Here is a 24856-nt window from a genome sequence, read left to right as displayed (position 1 = left end):
AAGTCAGGGAAGCATCTCTGTAATTTATTTTTATTTTCTTTTGATAGGTAAGTTACTTCATAAAAACTTAGCCAGAGGAATATTTCTTTTTTTTGTTTGTTGTTTTGACCTTTCCCCTCCTGAAGCCGTAAGTATTTTTTTTTTCATATTCTGTTTAATGAATACCTCTGTTTGTTTGCTCAAACTGGTGTTACTGAGCTTTCTTGTGTATCAGCCCTGGGACTTGGAGACGGCAGTTCTCTCAGTCTCTTCCCACCGTTTATTTGTTACACCCCTTTTCACCCCTAGATCTTTTTTTTAAAAAGGGGCACGTAACACTATATTTGCTCTCACAGACACATTCACAACAGACCCGTATATCTTCTCCTCTTCTCTTTGTGCAGTCTGAATCAAAACATAGTCTTGCCTACTATTACCGGAAGATTACAGAATTAATTCGAAGTTGAATGGTTAACGTTAGTGTCATGAACACACCGCTGTCAATTTTGAGAAGAACCACCTTCAAACAAGTTAATAGCAAGCATTTAAGGGGCCTGCTAAAAAGGAAGCTATTAGCGTTAGAGTAACGTAACCAGCCTGAATTCACCAAATTGTTCTCTGGACCTGAGGGTAGCCTCTTCTTCCTTGCTTCTCTCTTAATTCTCATCAGCAGGACTAGCGCTATCGCTCGCTTCTTACAACGGGACAGATACATGTTTGCTCCTGACCGAAAGGAGGAGGAACAGACTATGAAAGAGCTCCCGCTAAATGCTTTTAAAACTCCACCTATGCCATAGCGCAGCGCAAATCGCGTTGTATCTGAAGGGCAACGCTGAGCCCAGCGGCAAGCGCCGTGCATACCGCGTCCTGTGTGAAAGGCCCAATTACGCGGTCATTATGTGGGAAACACACTGCAATAGAATAAGAATAAGTTAAACGCTAACGTTATAGTTTGACCTCCTATTAACGTTCGCGCTCTTCCACTGATAAACATGGTATTAGCTTTGTGGCTAATCTAATATAGCAATGCATTAGTGGCTGTAAGTGATGTTACAGAATATTTAGAAGTAATAATGATAGGACCGTTAGCTAGAACTACCACACAGTTTTTATATACAGGGTATGAACTAAATCTACAATCATTTCACATGACGAACGACAGACTCACCGTCAAAACAGTTGATCGCTTTCTTCTGTAGTGGACTTCTGGCGCTGTTGTTAACTCTGGAGCTGCAGAGCTCCCTCTGGTGGGCACACTATGCAACACTCATAAAATGAGTGAAGCATGAGACTCTGTTTCTCATGTTTCATCGGCCGTAATAAATGCCGATGCCGATTTAAATGCAATTAGCTTATATCGGCCGATAATATCGGCCGGCCGATATATCGGTCGGGCTCTAGAATTAAGAGCTCCAACACAGGTTCAGAGTGCAAAATAAAAGAAAAAAGCTGGTGAATGTACTTGTTCTTGAAATTTACAGGGGACTCAACCCTCTTTTTAGTTGTGATATAGTGTCTCAGTCTCACTGGTGAATTTGGAAGCCAAACAAATTAGAATAAAATAATAATAATAATAATAATAATAATAATAATAATTAGCCATATATTGTAAAACAATTGCGAAAAAATCCCCAGGTATATTATTTTCATCTTACTCTACTGTAGCGAAATTGCAAAAAAAAATAATAATAATAATATTTTGTCCTATTTTCTACACTTGCAAGCAGGGCCTAAAACTAACTTTCACATCTGCCAGTGGCTGGTGACTTGAGAAAACGTACCGGCTACAAATATTTTTTATTGCCATGAAACTGGTTTTGCAAAAAACGTGCAGTTGCTACCAGTGGCAGCTCGTCGGGGGAGGCACAGCTTCCCCAAAATTTTAAGGTGAAAATTGGAGGAGGACGATTTAATGTGAATAAAATTCACAATTCATTTCAGTATAAAATAAAATAAAAAGCCTAAGTTTGATATAGGCTACGGCAGTCGTCTTAATTAAATCACACAACAAGCAGCTCTCTTTTAACACAGACTTTTAAGAACAACTATTTTTAAACCCACGAGCCACCACTGGTTGCTACTACTACAACTAAACATATTTAACCAGTGCATTTTAATCAAGATACAAACAAAGATACAAAGATCAAAAAACAGACAGGCTGAATGAGAACGCAAATTCCATCCCCGACAGCAGGTGGTGCTTACAGATCAGCAGCTATAAGAGGGGAAAAATGCCATCGAAGCTTTTATCATTCATATAACCCCCACCCCAATATGTATATTTTTCTTCTGAACAGTGAGCTTGCTGTGCCAGTACAGTATTTTTTCTGTGCGCATCTGTTAATTTTAGGCCATGCTTGAAAGAGATAAACCCTTGAGCTTTTATTTTGGCGGAAAACTCCAGCTTCTGTTAAAACAGGTTTACAAACATTACTAATTCAATGAAATACTGTAAACATTTGTCAATTAAAATGTTGAAAATTATGTAAATGTGCAAATAATGCTTAACTGGTGGCCGTTGCGTTTCCAAATGTGCTAAACCCACACCACATTCAATAACGGAGTTCACTGTATTCTCTGTGTACAGAGCCGCGGAAAACACCTGATCACAAGCTGATCGCGTGTGTAATGTGCGCGCTTCACTTTGAAAAAAGCAGCGCAAACACACTTGATAAGTCATATTATGCTTTCGGTTTTCATTTGTTTGACAGATACTTGCCAAAGCAATGGTGTGAAACACAACGTTTAAGAACTTTTATGTTATATGAGAATAGGGCTGGGCGATATGACGAAATATATCGTCTGGACGATAGAAAATGTCTATCGTTTTATATAAGGCTCTATCGTTTACACCACGATAAGGCGTTTACGGCAGAATTTTACGTCAAGATGCACCTCACGCCACGGCATGCCCATGCACGCTGCAATACATAAACAAACATGGAGGAAGACGGTAGTAGACGCGGTTCAGACCAGGGTAATTCTCAATAAGATGACCAGCCAACCCAAACCGAGGAGCTTGTACCCAAAAAGAGGGGCGACTTCTGTTGCATGGACGTGGTTTGGATATAAGAAGACCGACGTGGACCAGACAACAGTTGTTTGTAAAGTTTGCCGGCTCCCAGTGCCAACAACGGACTCCAACACTACTAATTTATTTTATCACCTGCGCAAGAACCACGAAAAAGAATACAGAGAGTCAACGAGCAAAAACTGCAAAAGCAGCGTCGAGTGGCGACGTAAGCGCTCAAAACAAACTCCAGACACAGACGCTGCAACAGGCTTTTACCCGTGGCACACCATATAGCCATAGCTCCCGCAGATGGAAGGAGATCACTTCTGCTGTTGCCAAGCATATCTGCAAAGATATGGTTCCAATCTACACGGTCGAGAAATGCGGGTTTTGTGAGTTGGACTTTGTGGCTGCTGCACTTTAAACTTTGAAGTTTACGTTTGGTATTTTGCCCTGCACCATGCTCTTTAAACCTCAGAGGTTTTCAGTTTGTTACTTTTTTATATCCAATAGGAATAGACAGGCCATTATCAATATTTGTGGTTGCTTTCTATTGCCTGCTCTAGAGAACAAAGAATACTACTTGGAAACATCTTTACACCTACATGATGCTGCAAGAGAAGTCTGGGTGGTGTTACTGTTAAAAGTTGGATTGGAATATGTTGAAATATTTTAATGGCAGGTGTTAACATTACCAACATTCTTGCTTGAAAAAAAGGTTCTAAATAAAATAAATATTTAGTCCATACTACCTTTATTTGTTTTGTATATCATTTCAAACTGCATTTCCACATTGCAATTTTATATAGACTATTCATAAACTGAATTAACAGAAAAATTGCTATATCATTATGTATATCGTTATCGGGATAAATGAGCTATATCGGGATATGAAAATTTGGCCATATCGCCCAGCCCTATATGAGAAGTATAACTATATCTTCAGTTTATTATGAAACTGTGGCGGGACAGATTAGACTGTGTTTAATGAATGGTAAACACTGATTACTGTCCATCTCTCTCACTCATGCCCCCAAATAAGAGTAAATAAAATTTTAATATGAACAGTCACGAAATTTGTCAAAGTTAGCATAAATGAATCAAATCAAATCTCTGTATGGACCAGTATCTGTAAATGTTAAGCCGCAAAAGTTGGTTGAAATATGAATCCTGGATGTTCTGCCGTCTCTGTGTGAATGAATGAATGAATGGCAGAAACATGTGAGTTTGTTTACTACATAGACTGAAGCGCGTGATGCTTGCAGTAATTTCAGCAAAAATTCATAAACAACATCACCAGAACTGTTCTGAGTCACTTCACAAGCATTTTACCATTTCATTTGAGTAAAACCAGTGTCAATTTAAAGGTATTCATGGTAACCCATCAAAATAAAAGTTCATTTTTTTCATAAAGGCATTGTGCTAGAAATATTACTATTATTTAGTAGAATGTATGTGATACTGCTGCTTCTGTTCAAAAAATTTATAAAACTTTTTAAAAGAAATAAATCACACAATATTTCTTCCATGTTTTAATTTTAATAGCAAATCACCTTTATTTACCCAATAATAAAATGTTAATTTGATTAATTAAAAACTAATTAAATTTGGGTGAAACTTGTTTACTTGTTTTTCATAATTATATTTCCTGTAGAAAAACTTTAAACACAATTGTAAATAAGTATAAAGAATGGCATTGGTTTTATTTTAGTATTAAAAAGTGTTGTTGTTTTTTTTTAATTAGCAAATTTTTGTGTTTTGCTTTGGTACCGAGAACCCTGGATTTTCACTGGTATCGTTACCAAATACTGAAATTTTGGTACCGTGACAACACTATTTAGAACACTGTTATGTTTTCTATTATTTTGCCGTTTAACAACCTCAGTCCTAAAAATGGGCGATAATGTTGATATAAAAAAAGAACTAAAGAAAACAAAAGACAAAAAAACCATAGACCTTTGAAAGCATGACATGTGACAAAGCTGCCTGCAGATCTATAAAAAAATCCAGTTGACACTGCCAAATAAATCTCAAAAAGGCCAAATCAAAATGCTCATATTACTCCGTGAGCATAAGACAATGACTGATTAACAAATCAGATCAGAAGATTATTATAAACAACTGAGCTTGGCACAAGTCATGCGTAAACACCACAGCAACCAGAACACAAAAGCATGGAATAAACCTAGCAACGGAAATGAGAAACAGAGCACATACATCTTAAAATAACAGTCCCTTAAAGGCCGTGTCTTCCTGTGAGAAATACCCATTGGACGTGTGCCACATCAGATAAAACACACCCTCCCAAATTGAAAACTTCACTGAATTACTAGAAGTCCCCTTATCTTCAGTGTTCATGCTCTGAACCTCAGACATACTACATCAACTCCTGAAAGATCACTTCTTTGCCAATTTTGCAGCTGGTTCATTAATGGCTTTTGCATACGACAGTCAGTGGAAGTGATAGAAAAGTGTTTATTACGTTTGAAATATGGATATTTTTCTCACAAAAACACACGGATTCGCTACAGGAGGCCTTTATTCACCCCCTGGAGTCACGTGAGACATTTTATTACAGATGCGTGCACTTTATTTAACGTGTTTTGGACTGTTGAAAAGAAACACCTGCCCTCTGCATTGATAGAGCTTAGAAGTGCCAAGACAATTTTTAATGTGACTCAGACTGGATTTGTCTGAAAAAAGAAAGTCATAAACACCAGGGTGGCTTGAGGTGGAGTAAATATGCTAATTTTCATATTTGGGTGAAGCAACCCTTTAAGTACATTATGGAAGTGTATTTTTTTTTTTTTTTACATGGGATTGGCTACACTTCTTTCACTATCCAGACCATCATTTCAAAAATTAGTTTTGCAAAAAAAAAAAAAAACATGCAGGCATTTTTATACTTGTCTACAAAATTTCAAGTGCATGTCTTCAGAACAAATGCTTTTTGACGAATGATTTGACATAGCCATTGCACATCAGCATCAGTGTGAACGTCCCTTAACATGACAGATTTACTGCCTGATGTTTTATTGCAGCGTGCCAGGTTAGGACACTGTATTAGTATGCTAGTTCCAAGATTAGCACACTTTTTAGTGCAGACTAGTGTTGCACGGTGCACCGATACTTCAAAAGTATCGCGATTCTCGGAAATTAAAAGCGTCATGATTCCTAAATTTATTAGTATCGATACTTCAAAGAATGACTGCGTTCCAGATTTGTAAGAGATGTATTTCATGTTGGTGTGTGCAACGCACGCTTCCAGTGCCTCCCTATGGACGCCAGTGTATTTTTTTCCTCACGCAAGCAGCAAAAAAACACTACAGCGAGATGGCTGCATTAGTGGCTTTACTAAACTGATTTGGCTTTACTAAAATATGTGCATAATCGCATTAAATAGTTTAAATAAGTTGTTCAAAGATGAACAAAGCACAAGGGTTTTCTTGCATAATTAACATTTTAATTTTTTGGTCAGACAGTTCATATATAATATTCACATTAATCTGGGATTAAATGTGGAGTTATGTTCTGTATGCTAAATATGAAAACGAGCGTATCTGCACAGCTCCACTTTGCGCTTTGTATCTGCTGATTGCTGATCGAGATTTACATGCTTGGCTCACTGACCCTGTATACTCATTCATTTCGTTCATAAACGAGATGTATCAGTTCATTCATGAATGAGAAGATCTCTCGATCTCGTTCAACAAAGCACATGCTCCGTCACATCTTGAGTAACTCTTTGACAGGATGAAACAGTTCACAGAGCTGTTCACGAGGAACTTCAGTGAGCGAGAAATGAGAAAATAAATTTTACATTATTTGCGGGCTGGGGCGGGCCAAATAATTTCATAAAAGCGGGAGTCGGGACCCGCGGGTTGGAAAAAAACCCGACCGGCGCATCACTAGGCTGCATGTGCAAGCACGAGTGATACTGTGGCCGCCGGTCCACGACTGGTGGAAAAAGATGACGCTCAATAAAGCTCACTGGCTGAGTTTTCTCCTCTGAAAGAAAAGGTTGCACAACTGACAGAATAAGTTACAATTTCTGAGATATTGCTGCTAAATTTTATTAGCTTTTTTTTTTTTTACTTGAATGCCATTGCTTAAATTGATATTTATCTTTTGACATTTAATGTTCTGAGTTCAGAAACATGTCATTGCTCTAATTTATTTCTTTTAATTTGATATTTTATATTTTGTTCAAATGTTTAATATATCTGCTGTTCATATGTTAATTTATTAGTGTGTTACATGATTAGAATGTTGTCCCGGTTTTAAAATAAAGCACAGCAATGATATTTGAGAGTGTATTTTCCCTTTTCAGGAAAGGTATCGAAATTCTTGACTAGGTATCGGTATCGAAACAATAATTTTGGTATCGTGACAACACTAGTGCAGACCTCCCCAGAATCCATCTTCCACTCACACAATGAGAGAAGTGACGACTGACAGGAGGAAATGTGATTAGGGAGAACACACGGAGCTCTCAGTGAGATTAAGAAGCTCACGGCTCACGAGTGTCTGAGCTCAGAGTTCAGAGAGATACTACAGGACCTGAGTGGGGTTAACGGTCAACAAGCAGCACCTTCTTGATCCACTTCAGCATCATTACTGCATCACCTGACCCTCTTGACCAATCACACGCTTTCTCACTTACTATCGCAATACATTATCCTTCTTCCTTCACTTCACTGTGCAATATTGATTATTCTGTTACACTCACAGTTAATCCCTACATAGGAAAGCTCTGATTTTGTCAGTATAAAATAGTAATAGTAATTAAAGTTAAATAGTAATATAAAAAGCCCATAATTATATTAATAAGCAATATGACAGGCAATATTATCTAAGCTACACTATTTTACATAAATAAATACATTTAAACATTAAAAACTACATTTAAAAGTCTTAGCTAAACTTTTGTGATTGTAAGTGATTTAAAATTCCAGGGTGTGCATTGCAGCAGGCTTCATGTGATGAACTGAAACATCTAGATGGCGAAACAAGACACAATTTTTAATAGTTACAAATATTTTTTATTTTAAAGTCATAGTTTAATAAAAGTACTAAGTACTTTTAAGATATTGTTGTTGTTTTTTTTTACTTTATTTACACTTGTTGGATATTTCTTCATATCTGTATTTAATTTTTAACTAGTTTAATTACATTTATTTAAATTAAAAAAAAAAACTTTTACACACAAAAAAGTCACAAATAAAAAAAAATAAAAATTACAATAAGAAAGGCTCAATATTTTTATGGGAAACAAAATTTTGTGCTTGGCTCTTTCATCTCCCAGAAACCGAGAAAACTATTATCAGAGGGAAAAGGCCCTGTGGTTATTCAAATTCTGTGTTATCACTTCCTTTATTACATCTCAGCTAAAGCAGAACAAAAAAACTATTAAGTAACTTCAGTGCATTCAGCACACACACACACACACACACACACACACACACACACACACACACACACACACACACACACACACACACACACACACACACACACACACACAAAGTATCATACTGCTGTCAAATACTCCAGCAGCTGCTGAGTGTGACACTGCAGTGAAAGAGACTCAAACCATTCTGGTACAAGTATTCCCTTCATGCAGGATACTTCCCAACCTGCACATCTTCTACGTTCTTGCCTAACATCATACACTAAATTTTCCAGATGTCCAAACCAGAAGGAGCTATATAAGGAAGATTCTTATGTCTTGTGCTTCTGTCCCAGTTTCACACAGGTTCCTCTGACAATGCAACACGTCACACACGTATTTGCTCTTGATACACTGCAAACAACTTAACTGCACTGCACCGTCAAACATTAACTGCACTGACTGTCTGTCACATGAGAGGGAATATGGGCATATTTACTTGACATTTCAACAATAATTGTACTAGTTGCAACATAATAAATGGTTCGAGTTAAACTGAGTAAATGAGTAAGTGAGATGACACATGAACAAAAATCAGAAATATGATGGGGAAAAATTAACAAAGGGTCCCAATGTTTTGCCATGACTCAATGAGCTCCACTGTCTGTCACAAATATGCCAGGAAAAAAAATAGCAAATTGCATTGTAGCAAGGACAACAAATACACAGATACACACACACAAAAAATATATGGGTTGTGAAAAATATATGACAAGATATTAAAAGGTTTGGCACGATAACAGTTGTTTCATGCTAATATATCACTTATAATTATATTTCTGGCCAGCTGTTACTGAGGCCTAGAGATGTAATGATTAACTCCTAGCCGACTGAAAATCTATTTCAAAATGTGACGATTCAAATCGGTTGAGATGCAAAACAAATCATTTAGGGGTAGGAGTTTAAATTAATGTATGTCTGAGGGGAACTTACTGTCTTTTAGATGGTATTTTTTCTTTTCATCATTTTGTAAAAAAATTAAATCGTGAATGAATCGTATGTTGAGTGAATCGTTACATCCCTACTGAGGCCTTGAAATCCCCTTTTTGACTGCAGCACTGCACCAATCTTAAGTAATTCATCTTAAAAGGGATCCAGAAGAAAAATGTTTTCACTAAAGCTCAACATGTATGTGTTGCTCTATTGTCGCTGCGCTCCTTTCTCTCTTTCACAATTACACAATGACTCTTTGTACGCATGTCTTCCCTGTCTGACACGCGTTGAGTAACTCTAATTCATCACATTCCTCTGAGTGCCAGCGACAGATGGCTCAACCGTTTGTCACTCGATCCCACTTCTTTTTACAACGGTTTCTGCCTGAAGCCCAGTCATGCAACCCACACGGACACACTCCAGCGCACAGCCACTGCCACTGCTGAACCAAACCTGTATGACAGCCAATGAGACTCAAGCTGTCCTAGTAAATATAACAGCAAGAGGGCACGGTGTGGGGCATTCCTGAGTAAAACCAAAGACTATAGCGTACCCAAGACGTGTCACTCATATAGTTTTGAATGAGGAAAAAGTTTAATTCAAAAGAGCAAAAAACATTGCTCAAACATATTAGATTTTGTTTTTTTAATAAAACATTGCATGACCATTTGATCATATCTCACTTGCAATTACAAAAAAAAAAAAAAAAAAAAAAATCAGAGCCTGGGAGATTAAATGCAGATTGCAGCTAACTAAAAGCTGCAAATTTACCATCTATGTATAGATCCCCGATAGACTTCAGACCTTTACTTTACCATACAAGAAAACCTTGGTCTAACAGAAAGGGTTTAAACATGTTTGCTATGGGTTTGAGGACAGAGACGTCAGGTGATTTAACATGTTTCCTTATTTGATTTAACATCCGTATTGAATTTTTAATTATTCAATTAGTCCCAAATAGTTTTGATGAGGGAGACACTTTAGAAAAAAGTAAAACTGGGAGACAAGATGTAGGTCAGAGACAAATGTGTCAAACCTAAACCACAAGGGAACAGCCACAGAGAAAGTTTCACTGGAAATACCCCTCAGCCAGTAACACAATGCCCTAGTATTTGCTTCCCAATAATACAATTTGAACACCGGGAGCCCTAGGATGCGTTTTTGCTATTCAGGGGATCTTGTAAGCCCAAATAAATGGTATGATGATGGTATCCTTGGAAATACATTTACAATTCTGTGTAACTTTATAACTGGCCTGAGGTCAACTACTGTGAAGGCAGAAGCAGCACACCTGCATGCTGTCATCCAACCCTTCACCCTGCACACTAATAATACTCTACTAAATGAGGATTCAAAATTGGCCCAAGACGCAGATGTTAACATCTAACAGGTCGAACAAGAGAAGTTCTTTGTCTACAACCGCAGACTCACAAAACTGCAGCAACAAACAGGTTTGACCTGACATGGAAATCCTTAAACAGAAATTGCTGATTATTTGCTGAACGTCGGATGAACAGAAAGAATGCATTTAAGAAGAGCACCGTAGTTCCACCCAGCAATCGCTTCTTCATTCTCACCTGAGTGAATAGGTATATCCCGTGTTATCCGGAGTACACTGAGGAGGAGTATACGTGTGCAGATGGGAAAAATCCATGGTCATTTGCTGAGCACGCTGTGAAGATCAAACCAGATGTGAAGAGCAGACTTCTCAAACTACGGCAACTGATGATGGGTGTGACTTCAATGCATAAACACCCATGAAATCATGCACGCGCACACGCACACACACACACAAACTTGCGGTCTGTGGTTCAGCCTGCCTCTGGGAGGAATCCTGATCAGCAACACAGGAACAACTTTAGTTTAATTGTTTAGTCGCACACAAGTGACTGAACACAAAGCTAGTGGTAACTACAGACAGCAACTCTTTCATAGTCAATTGTGCTCTTTAATGTGGAAACACTTTATCGGATATTGTTGACCAAACAGGAAGTGACAGACCACACCTACACCTTCACAGATCAACTGCTGTCCAGTGTGACTTGCACTAACAGGACAGCGAGAGCACACACAATTTAACGTGTATTTATTACACTGGTATGATTACCAAAAGAAGACTTCTGACATATTTATAAATATTATAGTGTTCCTGTAGCTCAGTTGGTAGAGCATTGCGCTATCAAGTGCAAGGTTGAGGTTTGATTCCCCGGGAACACATGATAGGTAAAAAATGTTAGCCTGAATGCACTGTAAGTCGCTTTGGATAAAAGTGTCTGCTAAATTTAATTTAATTTTAATTTTATAGAAACTGCATTCACAAAGTGCAATCCCCGGCAATTAAATATTATTTTGTATCTGAGCATCATTATCTACACTTTTATCCACTATAGATATTTTGGGTAAGAGTTTACAAAAATGTATTAATAAGGTATAATAAACTAAACTGAAAAAATCTTTTTAAGAAAAAACTCAGAAATTGCTAGTAAACACAATCAATCAAACAAATTGTTGTAGAAAAATGTAAATAGACTTTTCTTGTAAAATGTACTCTAATTGTCTTTCTCTTTACAATTTTGAAAAGTCATTTTACCAGTGTACATATGCGCAATGTTTGTACAGAGATTATTAATGTAGGCTAATATTATTATTTATTGTTACATTTAGATTTTTAATAAAATTTTACATTTTTATATTATTAATATATTTTTACATTTAATAAAAGAAACATCAAGTTTTTTTTTTTTAGTAAGTTATAAACAAAGAAATTATAATTAAATAAACATTATTAATTATCATGTGAATTGTCTATAGTATATTTATAAATAAACATTAACCGTAATATCATAGATTTAACAAATGCTGTAAAAATTGCTGTTGCTAGTTTATGACATCCTATGCATTAATGAATTTAATCTACTCATTGTAAACTGCTGCTTAAATTTCCTGATTTTACTCGATCACAGTTTAGAAATGTCTTACGTTTGCACGGTTTGTTTTGTTATGCCATCATTAACCTAATTCAATGCCTTTGTTTAGTCATCTATAGAATATTAGACCGTAAACTAACCAAAACTAAAAAAAATAAATAAAAGAGTTTAACTTTCAACTCTAAATTTGACTATCTATAAAGCACTATTTTAAGAACTAAACTCAATATGAAGTTGAGATGAAGACTTAAAACTGTACCGAACTTTTTAAAAATGCTGAAAAAATAAACATTTGAATGGTATCAATTAACACAATATTCAGCTAATAATAAAAGCTACCCAAAGTCAAAAATCATGTTCATTTTGTTTACCTGTCCTCTAACGGCGTGTCTTGACATTCTCAAAACCAGAGGAGATCCAGAAGACCACTCTCCAGTGTCCAAGAGACAGGCTGAACATCCAGAGAAAATCTTTTTTCACCTCTTTTTCTTGTCTAAAACGCACATTTCACAAGCCCAGACAAGCACCGCTATGTTTCAGACATAACCTGCCACTAATAACGGAAGAAAACAAGTCAATGGTGAACAGCATGAGCTCCTTTCTTTATGCATTAAGTCAGGATATATGGTTTCATCTTGATCTATTCACACCTTCATGGCCTTTTGCATCTTTATCTCTTGTGGGAAAGGCGCATTTGCATTTCTAAACAAGACAGACGCACAACTCTCCAGATTTGACGTTTCGTATCTGCGCCTCTGCTACGTTTGGGTTGCGTCTCAAAAACTAGTGAGCTGCCTAACAAGTCAGCACTTGTGTGATCCACAGACCTTCAAATCGACCCGTGTTTGTATAACACTGAGCTTTCGTTTCAAAGCCCCACAAGTGACTCGATTTCATTGTTTAGACCAAATGAGTCTACAATGCTGACTATGTACACAGCTCACTATGGTTTTGACACACAGCCTTGAATTGCAACGCTGCAATTGTTTTATCTGAATGCGTAAAGGGATTTCAGCGCACTTCAATCGTGTTTACGTCTTAAGATTTGTATAATATATCATATATCTTACATAAATGAACGCCTGATTGCGTGCACGACAGTTAAGTTAATTCAGGGCCATGTTTTCTGTCAAGAGTTGGAAAAGAAAGGAGCTTCACTGACTGTCCGCCAAAGACTGTATAAAATACACCGAAAATATCACTGTATCTGTGTGAATAGACTGTGGCCTGAATGAAAGCAGCATAAATAACAACAAAATATTCCAGCACTTGCCAGTTTGACCATCAGTTTCTACAGTCTCTTGTTGTTTTGTAGGCAGTCCAGTTCAGAAATGACCATCCAGTTCAAGGAGGCGCAGAATGAGCGCCGCATCTCGACGGACATATACAAATAAAAACAGAAACAACCGTGTTTGTCCGAACACCAGTGTCGAGAGCCGCGAGTTTCGTGGGAATAGACACAAGTTACGAGCTTGACTTACAATTACTATCAGGAAAATCCCAAAATGGCTTCCACAACAGAGTAAAGCCAGACGGATAAAAAAAAATTCGTTCCTCCTATTTTCCAGGATCAACTGTCAATCACGCTGCATACTTTGAATCTATTGGTGGAAAGACGCGAGCCGCACCTTGCCGCGCTACGTCACACTGTCTTAGATATAAAACGATTCAAAATCGTCCGTCAGTAAAGCTGTCAACAGACTCACTTAAGCGTGCAGCGACGGAAATACGAGCATTTGTAGTTAAAATACACGGTAAATAAATGGAAAGATAGCTTGTTGTTCAATATTTACAGTTAAAAACCAAATATAATAATAATAATAATAATAATAAACACACAACCTGAATCTGATTTTAGTCATAGTCTCTCGCAAAAACTGCACTATTTTGTCGGACAAACCTATAAAAATTACGCCCAATCATTTTGATCTGTTAATTTATAAAATACATCACAAAATATGTAATTCAGGAAAAAATAACGTTCAAACGCTTATTTAATGATTAACTTATTTTCCATGTGTTTCATATTTTGTTAAAAATGTGTAAAAAAAAAATCATAAAGGCAAAAATAAATAGTTTTAAGCTTTTTTAATAACATATAATTGATATAATATATATGAATACATATATATATATATATATATATTTTTTTTTCCATCTCAGTCATCTTTATTGGCCACTGACTCGACAACACTGCCAAAGTTTAAAAGCAGCTATTAGGCTAATTGACTTCATCTCCAATACAGAAAACAAAAGTCTTGCATTATTAAGCAAAGCAATTACAAAAGCTGACTCAAGACAGGCAAAGAATTGATTTTTCTCTAGTTTTGACACACAGTGTCCCTTAACAGCCATTAAACAATCAGTCAATCACACTACAGTCCAAAAACAATTCACTTCTCTTTGCAAATCACAAAACCAAACCATTGTAGACCTACTGAAATAGACCGAGACAGACTGCTATATTTTATACTGATCCCTCAAGACAAATTCAGATGCCAAACATTGCAAGGCACAAGCAGATGCAAAAAGACCTTACTCAACAAATGTGGCCAAATTGTGCCAAGAAACACAAATGCTCTGCAATCATTTTGAATAAACAGCAGATACACAACTGTAACCCATTTATTTCTTTAAAAAAAAAAAAAAGAAAAGAAAAAAAGTGGACTCCCAAGCAATGCTTGAATTGTAGCCTATATCTTGCATTAAAGTGAAACTTTAATGTAAACTTTCAAGGTCAAAGTAAACTGCAGCAACACAGTGAATTGCATGATCAGATTCTGTGATTATTGCATGGCTGTATTTAGGCACTCCCCCTCGCCAAATACATTGTGCACGACATCTAGCGGTCTCTCAGAGCACTGCAGCAGAGGCGCTGAAACACATCCCATAATCAAACATGCTTTGAAGGATGAATGGACTGTACACAGGGTGGAGTTAACGCCTAACGACAAATTATAATTTAAAATTCAATCTCACTTCTGCTAGATAACAAAAGAGATTCTGAAGCAAGCTGGAATATATAATGCTCCTTTAACGTTACACTAAGTAACTTAAGTTTCATATCGAGTTGCCTTTCAAATTAGGTATAATTCAATATTTCATATAACGTTACTTGAAACGTTGTGTGCATTTTCACTATTATTTAAAAAGGTGTGAGATAAATCACACCGAATAACAAAATAATAAGTCAGTATAATCGCTAATCGTTTACAGTGTTATTTCTTCCTGAGGTCAGTTAACTTTACTTCTGCAAACTCACCTAGACGGCGGTTGTCAAAGTCCACTGGAATGAGTGAGCTTCAGTCCGTCAAAATCAAACGGCTGACTCATAGAGTGTAGATATCAACGGCACGAACGAGCCGCGTCCAGTTACACTTCACTGTGTGTCTGTGAATACACGAAGAGTGAACTTAGCGACATCTACACGATGTCCATCAGCACAGAGAGAGAGACAGCGAGCGGTGAGTTTGAATGGCGAGTGGCGCGCGCGCGCGAGGTCATGCGGCGGCGCGAGTGCAAGCCCCGCCCACAGCAACTGCGGCAGGACAATCATTACCCTGGAAAACTAATTACCAGAATATTATTATTTTTTTTACTCAGTAATGGGCAGCAACGGAATTTTTAAAACGCAGCAAAAACTCTCCCATTTACTGTTAAAGTAGTAAAAAGCATTTACGGTAAATTGATATCACAAGCGAAATAGAGATAATTTAGGTATGCATTTTTTTTCCCAAGCAAGATAAAAATTTAAATAAAAATAAAAGTACCTTAGCTTACTATAATTTATTTTATTTTTTATTAACTGCAGAAATTACATTTATTTATTTATTTATTTATTTTTTGCTACAAACAATGACATCTTGAGTACAAGGGAAATTTTATTTGTATATATTTATTGGATCATTCATTTATTAATTCATAATAGGCCTAATATGGTTATGGAGGGCCAAGTTAATAAAAAATAAACCATTAAATAAATGTTGATATATATATATATATATATATATATATATATATATATATATATATAAATCGTTAAATGCATGCCTATGTAAATATGTATTTAAAATAATTTTATTTTGAGTAATTTGGCCCTCCATACAATATAATTATTATAATTCTAAACATTTAATAAAAAAAGTAGCCTATTGTCTTACAAATGAGCGGAATCATGTTGTAAATATGAAGCAAATGTATATGTCCGCTACAGTACAGATAGTGTGAAAGTTAATCTCAAGGCCTACCTAAATGTATCTGGTGTGAAGGAATCCTCTGATGGGTTTACGTCCAAATGAGCTGACGGCGAGTAACGGGGCGGTGCTGCTGCTGAAGACACACAGAGACCGGGTGAGGGACACGTGTGAAATCATCTTCTGCTGACACACTGTCTCCTACATCATGTGGATGAAGCGTAATCTAGTTTACTAGCTTCGTTATCAGTCACAAACCGTAGGCTAATTACCGGACGAAACAGGAAACGATTACGCGATTGGCATCTGTATTATAAACATCACGGTGCTACAGTCGCATCTGTGGGAAAGGAAGCCTTGATTTGATTTCTCTTGTTTATTTATTCAGACCGCAGCTCTTGTCTGCTCTGTGATATAAAGGTAGGTGCTGATCCGAGGTTTTAACATCTGCGCGAGGTTATCTGTTAGCAAACACATCTCTCCAGATAAAAGAGCAGAGGAATGCGGAGCCATTTGTTCCCCAGAGCTTCGAGAGAACAGCCTAGTTTGTTTAAAACCCGAATATAAAAGCCTGCTTTGTTAGCAGACATGACTGCTGCGGTGAAAGCCCGGTCTGCTAAATACAATAATAGGACAGCATCATTTCTCTGTCTAGCCTAGGCTATATCAGATATATGCGTTTCAATGTCTAGGCTGCTCCAGCTGTGTGGAGGAAACATGGACCGCTATGAGGATTTCTGCGCACTCGTTCTGTCTGAGCTGCGGTCGGATATGATGCACGACAGCAGCTGCAGTAGCGCACGTGCTCGAGAGGGGGCGCACTCGCGCATCTGCTTCCACGGCAGGCCGCTGTTGTCTCCTGTTGTGAGTAAAAGACATGATATGTGATGTACTAATTATATGTAGCCTATATTAATTACTAAAACCAACCTTTAAGGTAGCCTACTAATATCATGTACATTTTAGGAGTATGTAAGGTACAGAGATGTAGCTTTTAGATTTTATTGAAGGTACTGGCCTGTAACGACTTACCCTTATTCTTAGAGTACTGCAGTACTGTTCTGCCATACAAAAGGTTCAGGGTCTCTGTCATAATTGTTGACTGTATTTTCTTTGTGATTAGAAACTTTAAGGTCTTAGCACAATAAAAATATAGTAATGAAACATTATTAATAATAATCTTCATATTTAAGTCAATTGCACATTCAGTATTAGCAGATCATTGTCTCTTATTTGAAGATGTCTCTGTCCGATCATTGATTGATTGATTGATTTTGTCTTCTGTGTTTCCAGCTAAGTGAGAAACAAAGAAGGGAGATGGTTGAATACAAGAAAAGAGCTTCACAAATGGAGGCCGAGAGACAGATTCATTACAACAAAAACCTCCTCAATCAGATTCAGACCATTCTTTGGACCAATGAGGCAAGACAATTGGTGTTTCATAAATTATAGACACTTGTATTATGTACAAGGGACTTATTTATTTTATTAAAACTGATATATTTCAGCTTTTTTTTTTAAAGTGTTTTATTTAAAAAAATTTATATGTATATATTTATTATTTTTAACCCAGAAATTAAATGTTATTTTATTTTATTAATGAATGAATGAACAAACAAATGAATTTTCTTATGCTTTCCAAGGCAACATTTATTTGGCCAAAAATATGGTAAAAACAAAACCATTGAAACATTATTATAATTTCAAACAAACTGTTTCAAATATAATGTATTCCTGTGATGTAAAGTTGACTTTTCAGCATCATTCCTCCAGTATTCAGTGTCACGATCCTTCAGAAATCATTCAAACTGATAAACATATCCACAGTTTGTTCACTTTTAGAAAAACAACAGCTGTCACTAGGGCATACTCTTTCAAAAACTACCAATATAGACCTTTAAGGTACCAATATGCACTTTTAGCAGTAAATAAGTAACAAATGCGTACCCTTTGAAAAGGTACCACCACCGTGACAGCTTTTCTACGTTTTTTAAGTGTTCACAGTACTGTTTTTACTGTAGTTGGTCAAATCAGTGCAGCTTTGGGAGTGCCTTTTTTACATGAAAAATGATTTCAAACTTTTGACCTATATTTATTTATTGAGTGTATTCGTTATAATTTGTTGTGAATTTACTCCCATATCTTGTTGCACTTTCATTATAGGCACCACAAATATTGGACGTGCCAAAGCCTTTAGAGCAGTGCCCGTCTCCCTCTCCAAAAACAGACTCCAGGAATGGCTTTACAGTAGCTGATACTGCAGACATTACACCTGCTGGGGCCACAGAGCCGTACATTTGGTCTAATGAGCAACCGGTGAGCCCTTCAGCTGAGCTGCCTGGAGTGATGAGAAGAAAATCCAAAGAAGAAAAACACATGCAAGAGGACATTCAAATGGAAGGAGTTTGTCTGCAGAACCTACTCAAGAAATCACGCAAATTTATGGAAAGGGAGCAAGGTAAACAGGGGTCAAAGGTCATCAGCAACACAATGGTTGATCCAAGCAGGATCCTCTCTGAAAGCCCGCTAGTTAAAGAAAACAGCTGTTCTTTGGATGAGACTGCCTTTGGGTTACCCTTTTATATTCCCTCTCCAAACCAAACCTCTCCCAGTAACCTGATAAGCCCAGAACCCAGTCTAAAGGCCGGTTTAATAGCCAGACCCCACCGCGGACGTCCTCGTCCCATTTCTGCCGGGAGCATCTTCTTTTCTTTGCTTGAAAACCCCAACCAACCGAACATGACAGCGAATGCAAGGCCACCGGAAGTCAAAACAATTGCAACACAGGACAGGAAGCTACTCGGAGTGGAAAATGTATGTATGGGTCGATACGATGATCACTCGACCATGGGACGCCCGGAAACGTCTCCAGTGGATCCTGAGCTCACAAGCCCTCTGTTTCGAAGGAGATGCCACACGCTGGATAGCCACCTGTCCTCACGCCATCAGAGTCCCGTCATAGACCGGAGCCAGGAGAGAATGCCTCGGTTTATGGCTGGGGTCACTGCAAGAACGGCCACTCGACTGTCTCCTCCCTCACCCATGAACAAGACTTTCACATGGGACGGTCCTGTAGCAGCATTTATGGGATCTGGGATCACCCCAGACTCTCCTTCTCATGCCAAACTGCCTTTTGAGACCGAGAGAAACAGTGTTATTAGCACAGCACTGAAAGAAAGGAGAACAGGTGAGAACAGAGCAAATGTTAAAAATGAAGATTCAATTTAGAACCAAAAGTGAGCCTCAGTCCTATGATATGATGGGAGAACATTTTAAAGTTCTGAAAAGATCTTTTAAATGTAGTTCCATCATCACCATCATAATGCCAAGGTTCCATGAAATATGATGACCCCCGGCAAAGGGCCTTCCTAAAATATAGAACATTTTTAGAAAATTAAATAATTGGCATTTATGAGGTCATAGTAGTAAAGTGAAAATAAATTCCACAAATATTTATAGAAATAATTCCATACACACTACGATTCAAAAGTCTGGATTTCTATGTATATAATTTTTTTACCAAGACTGCATTTGTTTGATCAAAAATATAAATATAGAGACATTAATATTGTGAAATATTACTACTATTTGAAATAACACTTTTCTATTTTAATATATATTAAGATGTAATATATTCCTGCGATGTAAAGCTGACTTTACATCATTACTCCAGTCTTCAGTCACAATCCTTCAGAAATCAGTCTAATATGATCATTTGCTGCAAAAAAATAAATAAATTCTTATCAATATCAAATTAATTCTTATCAATGTTAAAAACAGTCGTTGCTTAATGTTTTGTGGAAACCATGATACATCAAAAAAAGGTTTGAATAAAAATAAAGTTCAAAAGAACAGCATTTATTTAAAATAGAAACCTTTTGTAACATCATAAATATCTTTGCTGCCACATTTGATCAATTTAATGTCTCTTTTCTGAATAAAAGAATTATCTATTAATTATTAATTAATTAAGTATTAATATCTTTAAAACATATTGAGATGATCAATCTTTTTTGTAGAGTGCTTCTGAAATAAATATTAGGTTAACAGCTTTAAAAAAGACACTTTCCCTCTTTCCCCTTTTCTAAAGAAATCCAACACTAATATGAATAACCAATAATATCATGTTAATATCTTAATGGACCATATAAGGAAGACCACATAGCAACTCAAGAACCCTTTAAGGCCACAAATGATTCTTGATCAAAAGAGTTCATCACTGAATGTTAATTTGAGAATAAAGATCAGATGTTCTTTGATCATTCTTTGATGAAGTATCCTCTCAGACAGTTGTGCATGTCTTTTTCTCAGATGAGATGCAATGGCAAGTCAACGCTCTAGAAGACATGCAGAGGTCTCTGGAGGACGATTACGCTTTCCGGATGTCCTGTCTGATGGAGGAACAAGAGCGAGAACAACTGCACCTCAGTCAGGTCAGCACTGCCACACGCTTACTGTCTGCCTAGGCAGCTACCTTTTAAGACTGCATCCTAATATAACACATACACGTATACTGGGTCTTATAAATAAATAAATACACCCATAATATCAACGTTTTTTTGGACTCCAGCTTGGATGAAGGGTGTGACATTAGTCTGTGTCTCGTTCAGGAGTCAGAGGAGCGGGTCAGGAGACTGAGGGCTCAGGGTGGTCTGAGTCCTGTAGCCGGTGAGGACGGGTGTGAACGTTACCCTATACTGAGCCCCATGTGTCCTTTAAGCCCAGGAGACAGATCAACAAGACACTCTGTGCCAACCATTGGTATTATTTCAGCTCTTTTTTCTGTGTTTCTCACTGGATGCATACTTTGTATATGTTACAAAGGAATAGTTTAGCGAAGAGTGAAGATTCTGTCAGCGTTTACTCACCTTCATGTTGTGTCCAAACTCTTTATTTCTTTCTTCTGTGGAACACGAGTGTATGAAGGCAGACAATGATGAGCTCCAAAACAACAGGGAAAGACACTAAAAGCATCATAAAAATAATCCATATGACTCCTTATCTATATTTCAAGTCTTCCAAAGTTGTACAAGAGCTTTGTGTGAGGAACTGGAATTTAATGCATTGCATTTTGTTTAAAACTGGTGTTATTGTTAAACTGTTTTTCAGTTCATTTATTTAACCAGGAACAATGTGCATTAATATTAATATTTTGGAGTTTACATTCTAAATTTTAGAGCAACATGAATAAATGACGATGTGATTGTCATTTTCGGGTAAACTGTACATCTGTCTGTATTTTTACCCTTCAGGTTTACCTTCAACCAGTTCAGATGTGTTATCCCCTTCGAAACAGACTCCCATTTATATGAGAATCCTGAATCACAGCGCCGGCAAGAGAAACAGACTGAGCCAGGTTGATTTTAATGTGCTCTTACAACCGTAAACGAGTCCCTGTAGAGTAAAAAAAGCTTCTATAAAGAGTATGAGAAGAGTATATTTAAGAGTCCACAGTTATTGGACTGTAAGGGATGTTAAATCTGTGTGATGCAGGTTGTGACAGCGGAGCAGCAGAGGGCACTGTGTCACCTCACTGCAGCCGTGAAGGGCTTCCTCATCAGACGACTGCTGAAAACGGAGAAAGTCAAGCACCTGCGGCAAACCGTGCAGGTGAGAACACAACAACACATGCTAATTAAAGCCTCACGTGTTCTGTCATCCTTACACCTGTGTATTTCCTCAGGACACGCAAGAGTTTATCCGTTCGTTCAGCACTGATGCTCCTCAGAGAAGCGCCTCTCTGTCTGAGCAGGATCTGTCTCTGCGGGAGCGCGTCAGAGCGCAGGTCACACTTCTGTAATGCTCTGATACTTGTGTGTACAGCATTCTACCTGACTCTGAATCCTATTGTGTGTCTGTTGTCTTCCAGTTACGCGCGGCCTTGTTTGACATTCATGATATCTTCTTCACGATGACACTGGAGGAGCGTCTGTGTCTGCTGCAGCAAGACCGAGAGCTGCGCTCCGAGAGGAAGCTCAGAGAGATGGTAACTAGCAGTTTCATGTCGATTGGTTGACTTTCTGTCATTTTGCTCAGTTTTGATCCTCGGCCATTGTTGAAGGGCTTGTTTCCTTCCCATTTTGGAAAAGTACAAAGTCATTTCCATATGAAAGTAGGGCTGTGCAGGTCAAGTGTTTCTTCCCAACACACTTACAGTTTTATTTGGCATGCAGGAAAAAGCTAAAAGTCCCAAGGACAAGGTGATTTTGTCGGCTGCTACCCAGAAATCTCTTGAAAGAAAGAAAAGGTGAGTGAGCATGATTACAATACTGTTATGTTGTATGCATATTTTTTGTTGTTGTATTATAAAGACATTTTGACATGCAAACGGTCATCTACAGGGTCCAAAATGACTAATACACCTAGTAAACATATAAACATAAAAACTGGCAATGTTATTGGATAGTTGGATGTTTTTTTTTTCTTCTAAAAATGCTGTTTGTAATTTATGTAAGTATAATTATATATTTCTACACACACACACACACACACACACACACACACACACACACACACACACACACACACACACACACACACAGTTTTAAAAATATATACACATTATTATTATATTATAAATTATATTTTTCAAATTGTAATTTTATCATAATAATTATTATAATAATGTACACATTTATTTATATTTTAATATTATAATATATACTAATAGAAATAAATATCAATATTTACAAAAAATATATTAATTTGTAAAATTATATGTTTTTCTTTGAAGAAAAATGTATACACATCAATATCTATTTATAAATCTATTCAACTATATATATATATATATATTCCTGTTTTCTTTTTAAGAAATACTGCTATTATAATATTATTTGTTATTATAATTATATAATTATTGTTATAGTTATTTATTTTATTTAGTGTTTGTTAATACTGTGCTAAAATGCGATGTATTTATATGCTAACTAGTTCACTCCAAAATGTTCTTGTATGTCATCAGAGTTGGTGAATCTCCAGGTCAGCCCAGAAGAGCTCAGAAGACCAAGAGTCCTCCTACAAATAGGTGAACACAAAAACACTAAAGAGATGCAAGCAATCACTTCACAGAAGCCAAACAGACCCTTTCCACATTCAGTACTCACTCTGACTCTGCACCATATAGTTTATAGCTGCATACGCTCTTCCAGCAGTGTTCCTGAGTCTGTGTGTTGTGTTGAAGGATCCTGCAGCCCAGTCAGGGCCAGAACGCTCCTGTTTCAGGCCAGCCGCTCCTGCGCCGTGGGTCAGTTCTTCACATTTTGCAGCCTCTGATCACGCAATCTCCTGCTCCTGCCATTTCCATTTTCTTTTACGCTGCTGTTGATGGAATTTGAAATTCAATTCAGTCTGTGGTGGACTCTTACAATTCTGAAAATGCCACGCAGCTTGCCAGGGGAGTCACCTGACATTTAAAATTGGCTGCGTTTATTTGTAAATGCATTTGGCAGGATCTCATGTAGTCATTTAGTCAACTGAAGTGTGATCAAAATATCCCTGTATTATATTACAAAGAATCACTGTGCGGAAAAGAAACGCAGTATGGAATGCGCCACACATTTACAAAACCTCAAACACCTTTTGAACTAATAAACTGTATTGAGTTTACATTTTTAATTTTCAGATATAATAAATCAACTTTACATGCAACGTCTTAATAGGAAACACGCAGATGAAAAGTGTTTAATGTGTTTCAGGAGTTACAAGAAGAGTCCAGAAGAGAGAGTGCAGCATTCTGAGAAGCTGAAGAAACAGCATTCACTGGGCTGACCTCATATACACTTATCAACTCAACGTGAAAAAATGATATTGTGCTAATCATGCTTCTAAAAATACTCCCCTGCTAGCCATCTCACTGAATTATGACTATTAAATGTCTTTGCAATCTAGTTCTTCCCATGATTCAACTACATACTTCTTATGAATATAGAATCAGTCCAGATATTATTTAGCTATAGTTTCCTATAGGTTACATAACTAATTATAATCCACATAGTTATACTAAATTACCCTTTTAAAAAAACAGAAATAAAATCTGTAAAGGTGGAATTATCTGTTGTCCAAATAATAGAAGCCTGCATTCACACAGAGAAAAGTTCAAGGGGTAGGTCACCCAAAAATTTCCATTTCCAAATTCTTCCATTTCGTGACTTTATTCAACAATTCGTTTCCTCTGCATCACCCTATAGCGCCATTTTGGAGAGTATCCACTGAACGTATTCAACGTATGTACGCGGATACACTGTTTACATTCAAATAAAAGTGTAAACAACGTATCTGCGTACATATGTTGCATTTTTTTTGTTAACGTTCATTTTTGGGTGAACTTTAATGCTGCTGTATCAATGTCAAAGAGTAGAGT

The 24856-nt window shown here is 37.0% G+C and overlaps 3 protein-coding genes across 11 annotated transcripts in view; 2 read left to right on the top strand and 1 right to left on the bottom strand.

The window, feature by feature from the left end:
• LOC132152088 (SUN domain-containing protein 1-like) overlaps window positions 1-13859 on the bottom strand; it is a 31971-nt gene extending 18112 nt beyond the window's left edge. The window contains exons 1-2 of the mRNA XM_059560775.1: window positions 13575-13859; window positions 10952-11046 (exon numbers count right to left, since the gene is read on the bottom strand). Coding sequence (XP_059416758.1) covers window positions 10952-11046; window positions 13575-13586 — 107 coding nt within the window. The 5' untranslated portion in view covers window positions 13587-13859. The remainder of the gene's footprint in view (window positions 1-10951; window positions 11047-13574) is intronic.
• LOC132151902 (Fc receptor-like protein 5) overlaps window positions 1-24856 on the top strand; it is a 628771-nt gene that overhangs the window by 460420 nt on the left and 143495 nt on the right. The window lies entirely within an intron of this gene.
• On the top strand, window positions 16737-24383 carry LOC132151932 (centriolar coiled-coil protein of 110 kDa-like). 5 transcript variants are annotated; one of them, XM_059560507.1, is made up of 13 exons: window positions 16737-17358; window positions 17788-17916; window positions 18658-19681; window positions 20806-20927; window positions 21105-21255; window positions 21747-21850; window positions 21988-22104; window positions 22178-22279; window positions 22364-22480; window positions 22668-22741; window positions 23459-23521; window positions 23678-23740; window positions 24192-24383. In XM_059560507.1, the coding sequence occupies exons 1-13, from the start codon at window positions 17179-17181 to the stop codon at window positions 24262-24264; spliced, it is 2319 nt and encodes a 772-aa protein (XP_059416490.1). In that variant the 5' UTR covers window positions 16737-17178; the 3' UTR covers window positions 24265-24383. The 5 variants fall into 5 exon arrangements, with proteins under 5 accessions (XP_059416490.1, XP_059416481.1, XP_059416498.1 ...); XM_059560498.1 differs by having other exon boundaries at window positions 23646-23740; XM_059560515.1 differs by lacking the exon at window positions 24192-24383 and having other exon boundaries at window positions 16737-16914; window positions 17187-17358; window positions 23678-24178.

Source organism: Carassius carassius, chromosome 1, assembly GCF_963082965.1.
Source record: "Carassius carassius chromosome 1, fCarCar2.1, whole genome shotgun sequence".
In the NCBI taxonomy this organism is placed as follows: domain Eukaryota; kingdom Metazoa; phylum Chordata; class Actinopteri; order Cypriniformes; family Cyprinidae; genus Carassius; species Carassius carassius.
The sequence above is the reverse complement of the archived record's forward strand: the minus strand, read 5'-3'. Positions and strand labels throughout refer to the sequence as shown.

Coding starts and splice junctions, on each gene's coding strand:
- LOC132151932 (XM_059560489.1), top strand. CDS start 17,179: ATGTCTAGGCTGCTCCAGCTGTGTGGAGGAAACATGGACCGCTATGAG. Junction 17,359..17,787: donor GGCCGCTGTTGTCTCCTGTT/GTGAGTAAAAGA, acceptor CTGTGTTTCCAG/CTAAGTGAGAAACAAAGAAG. Junction 23,522..23,677: donor AAGAGTCCTCCTACAAATAG/GTGAACACAAAA, acceptor GTTGTGTTGAAG/GATCCTGCAGCCCAGTCAGG.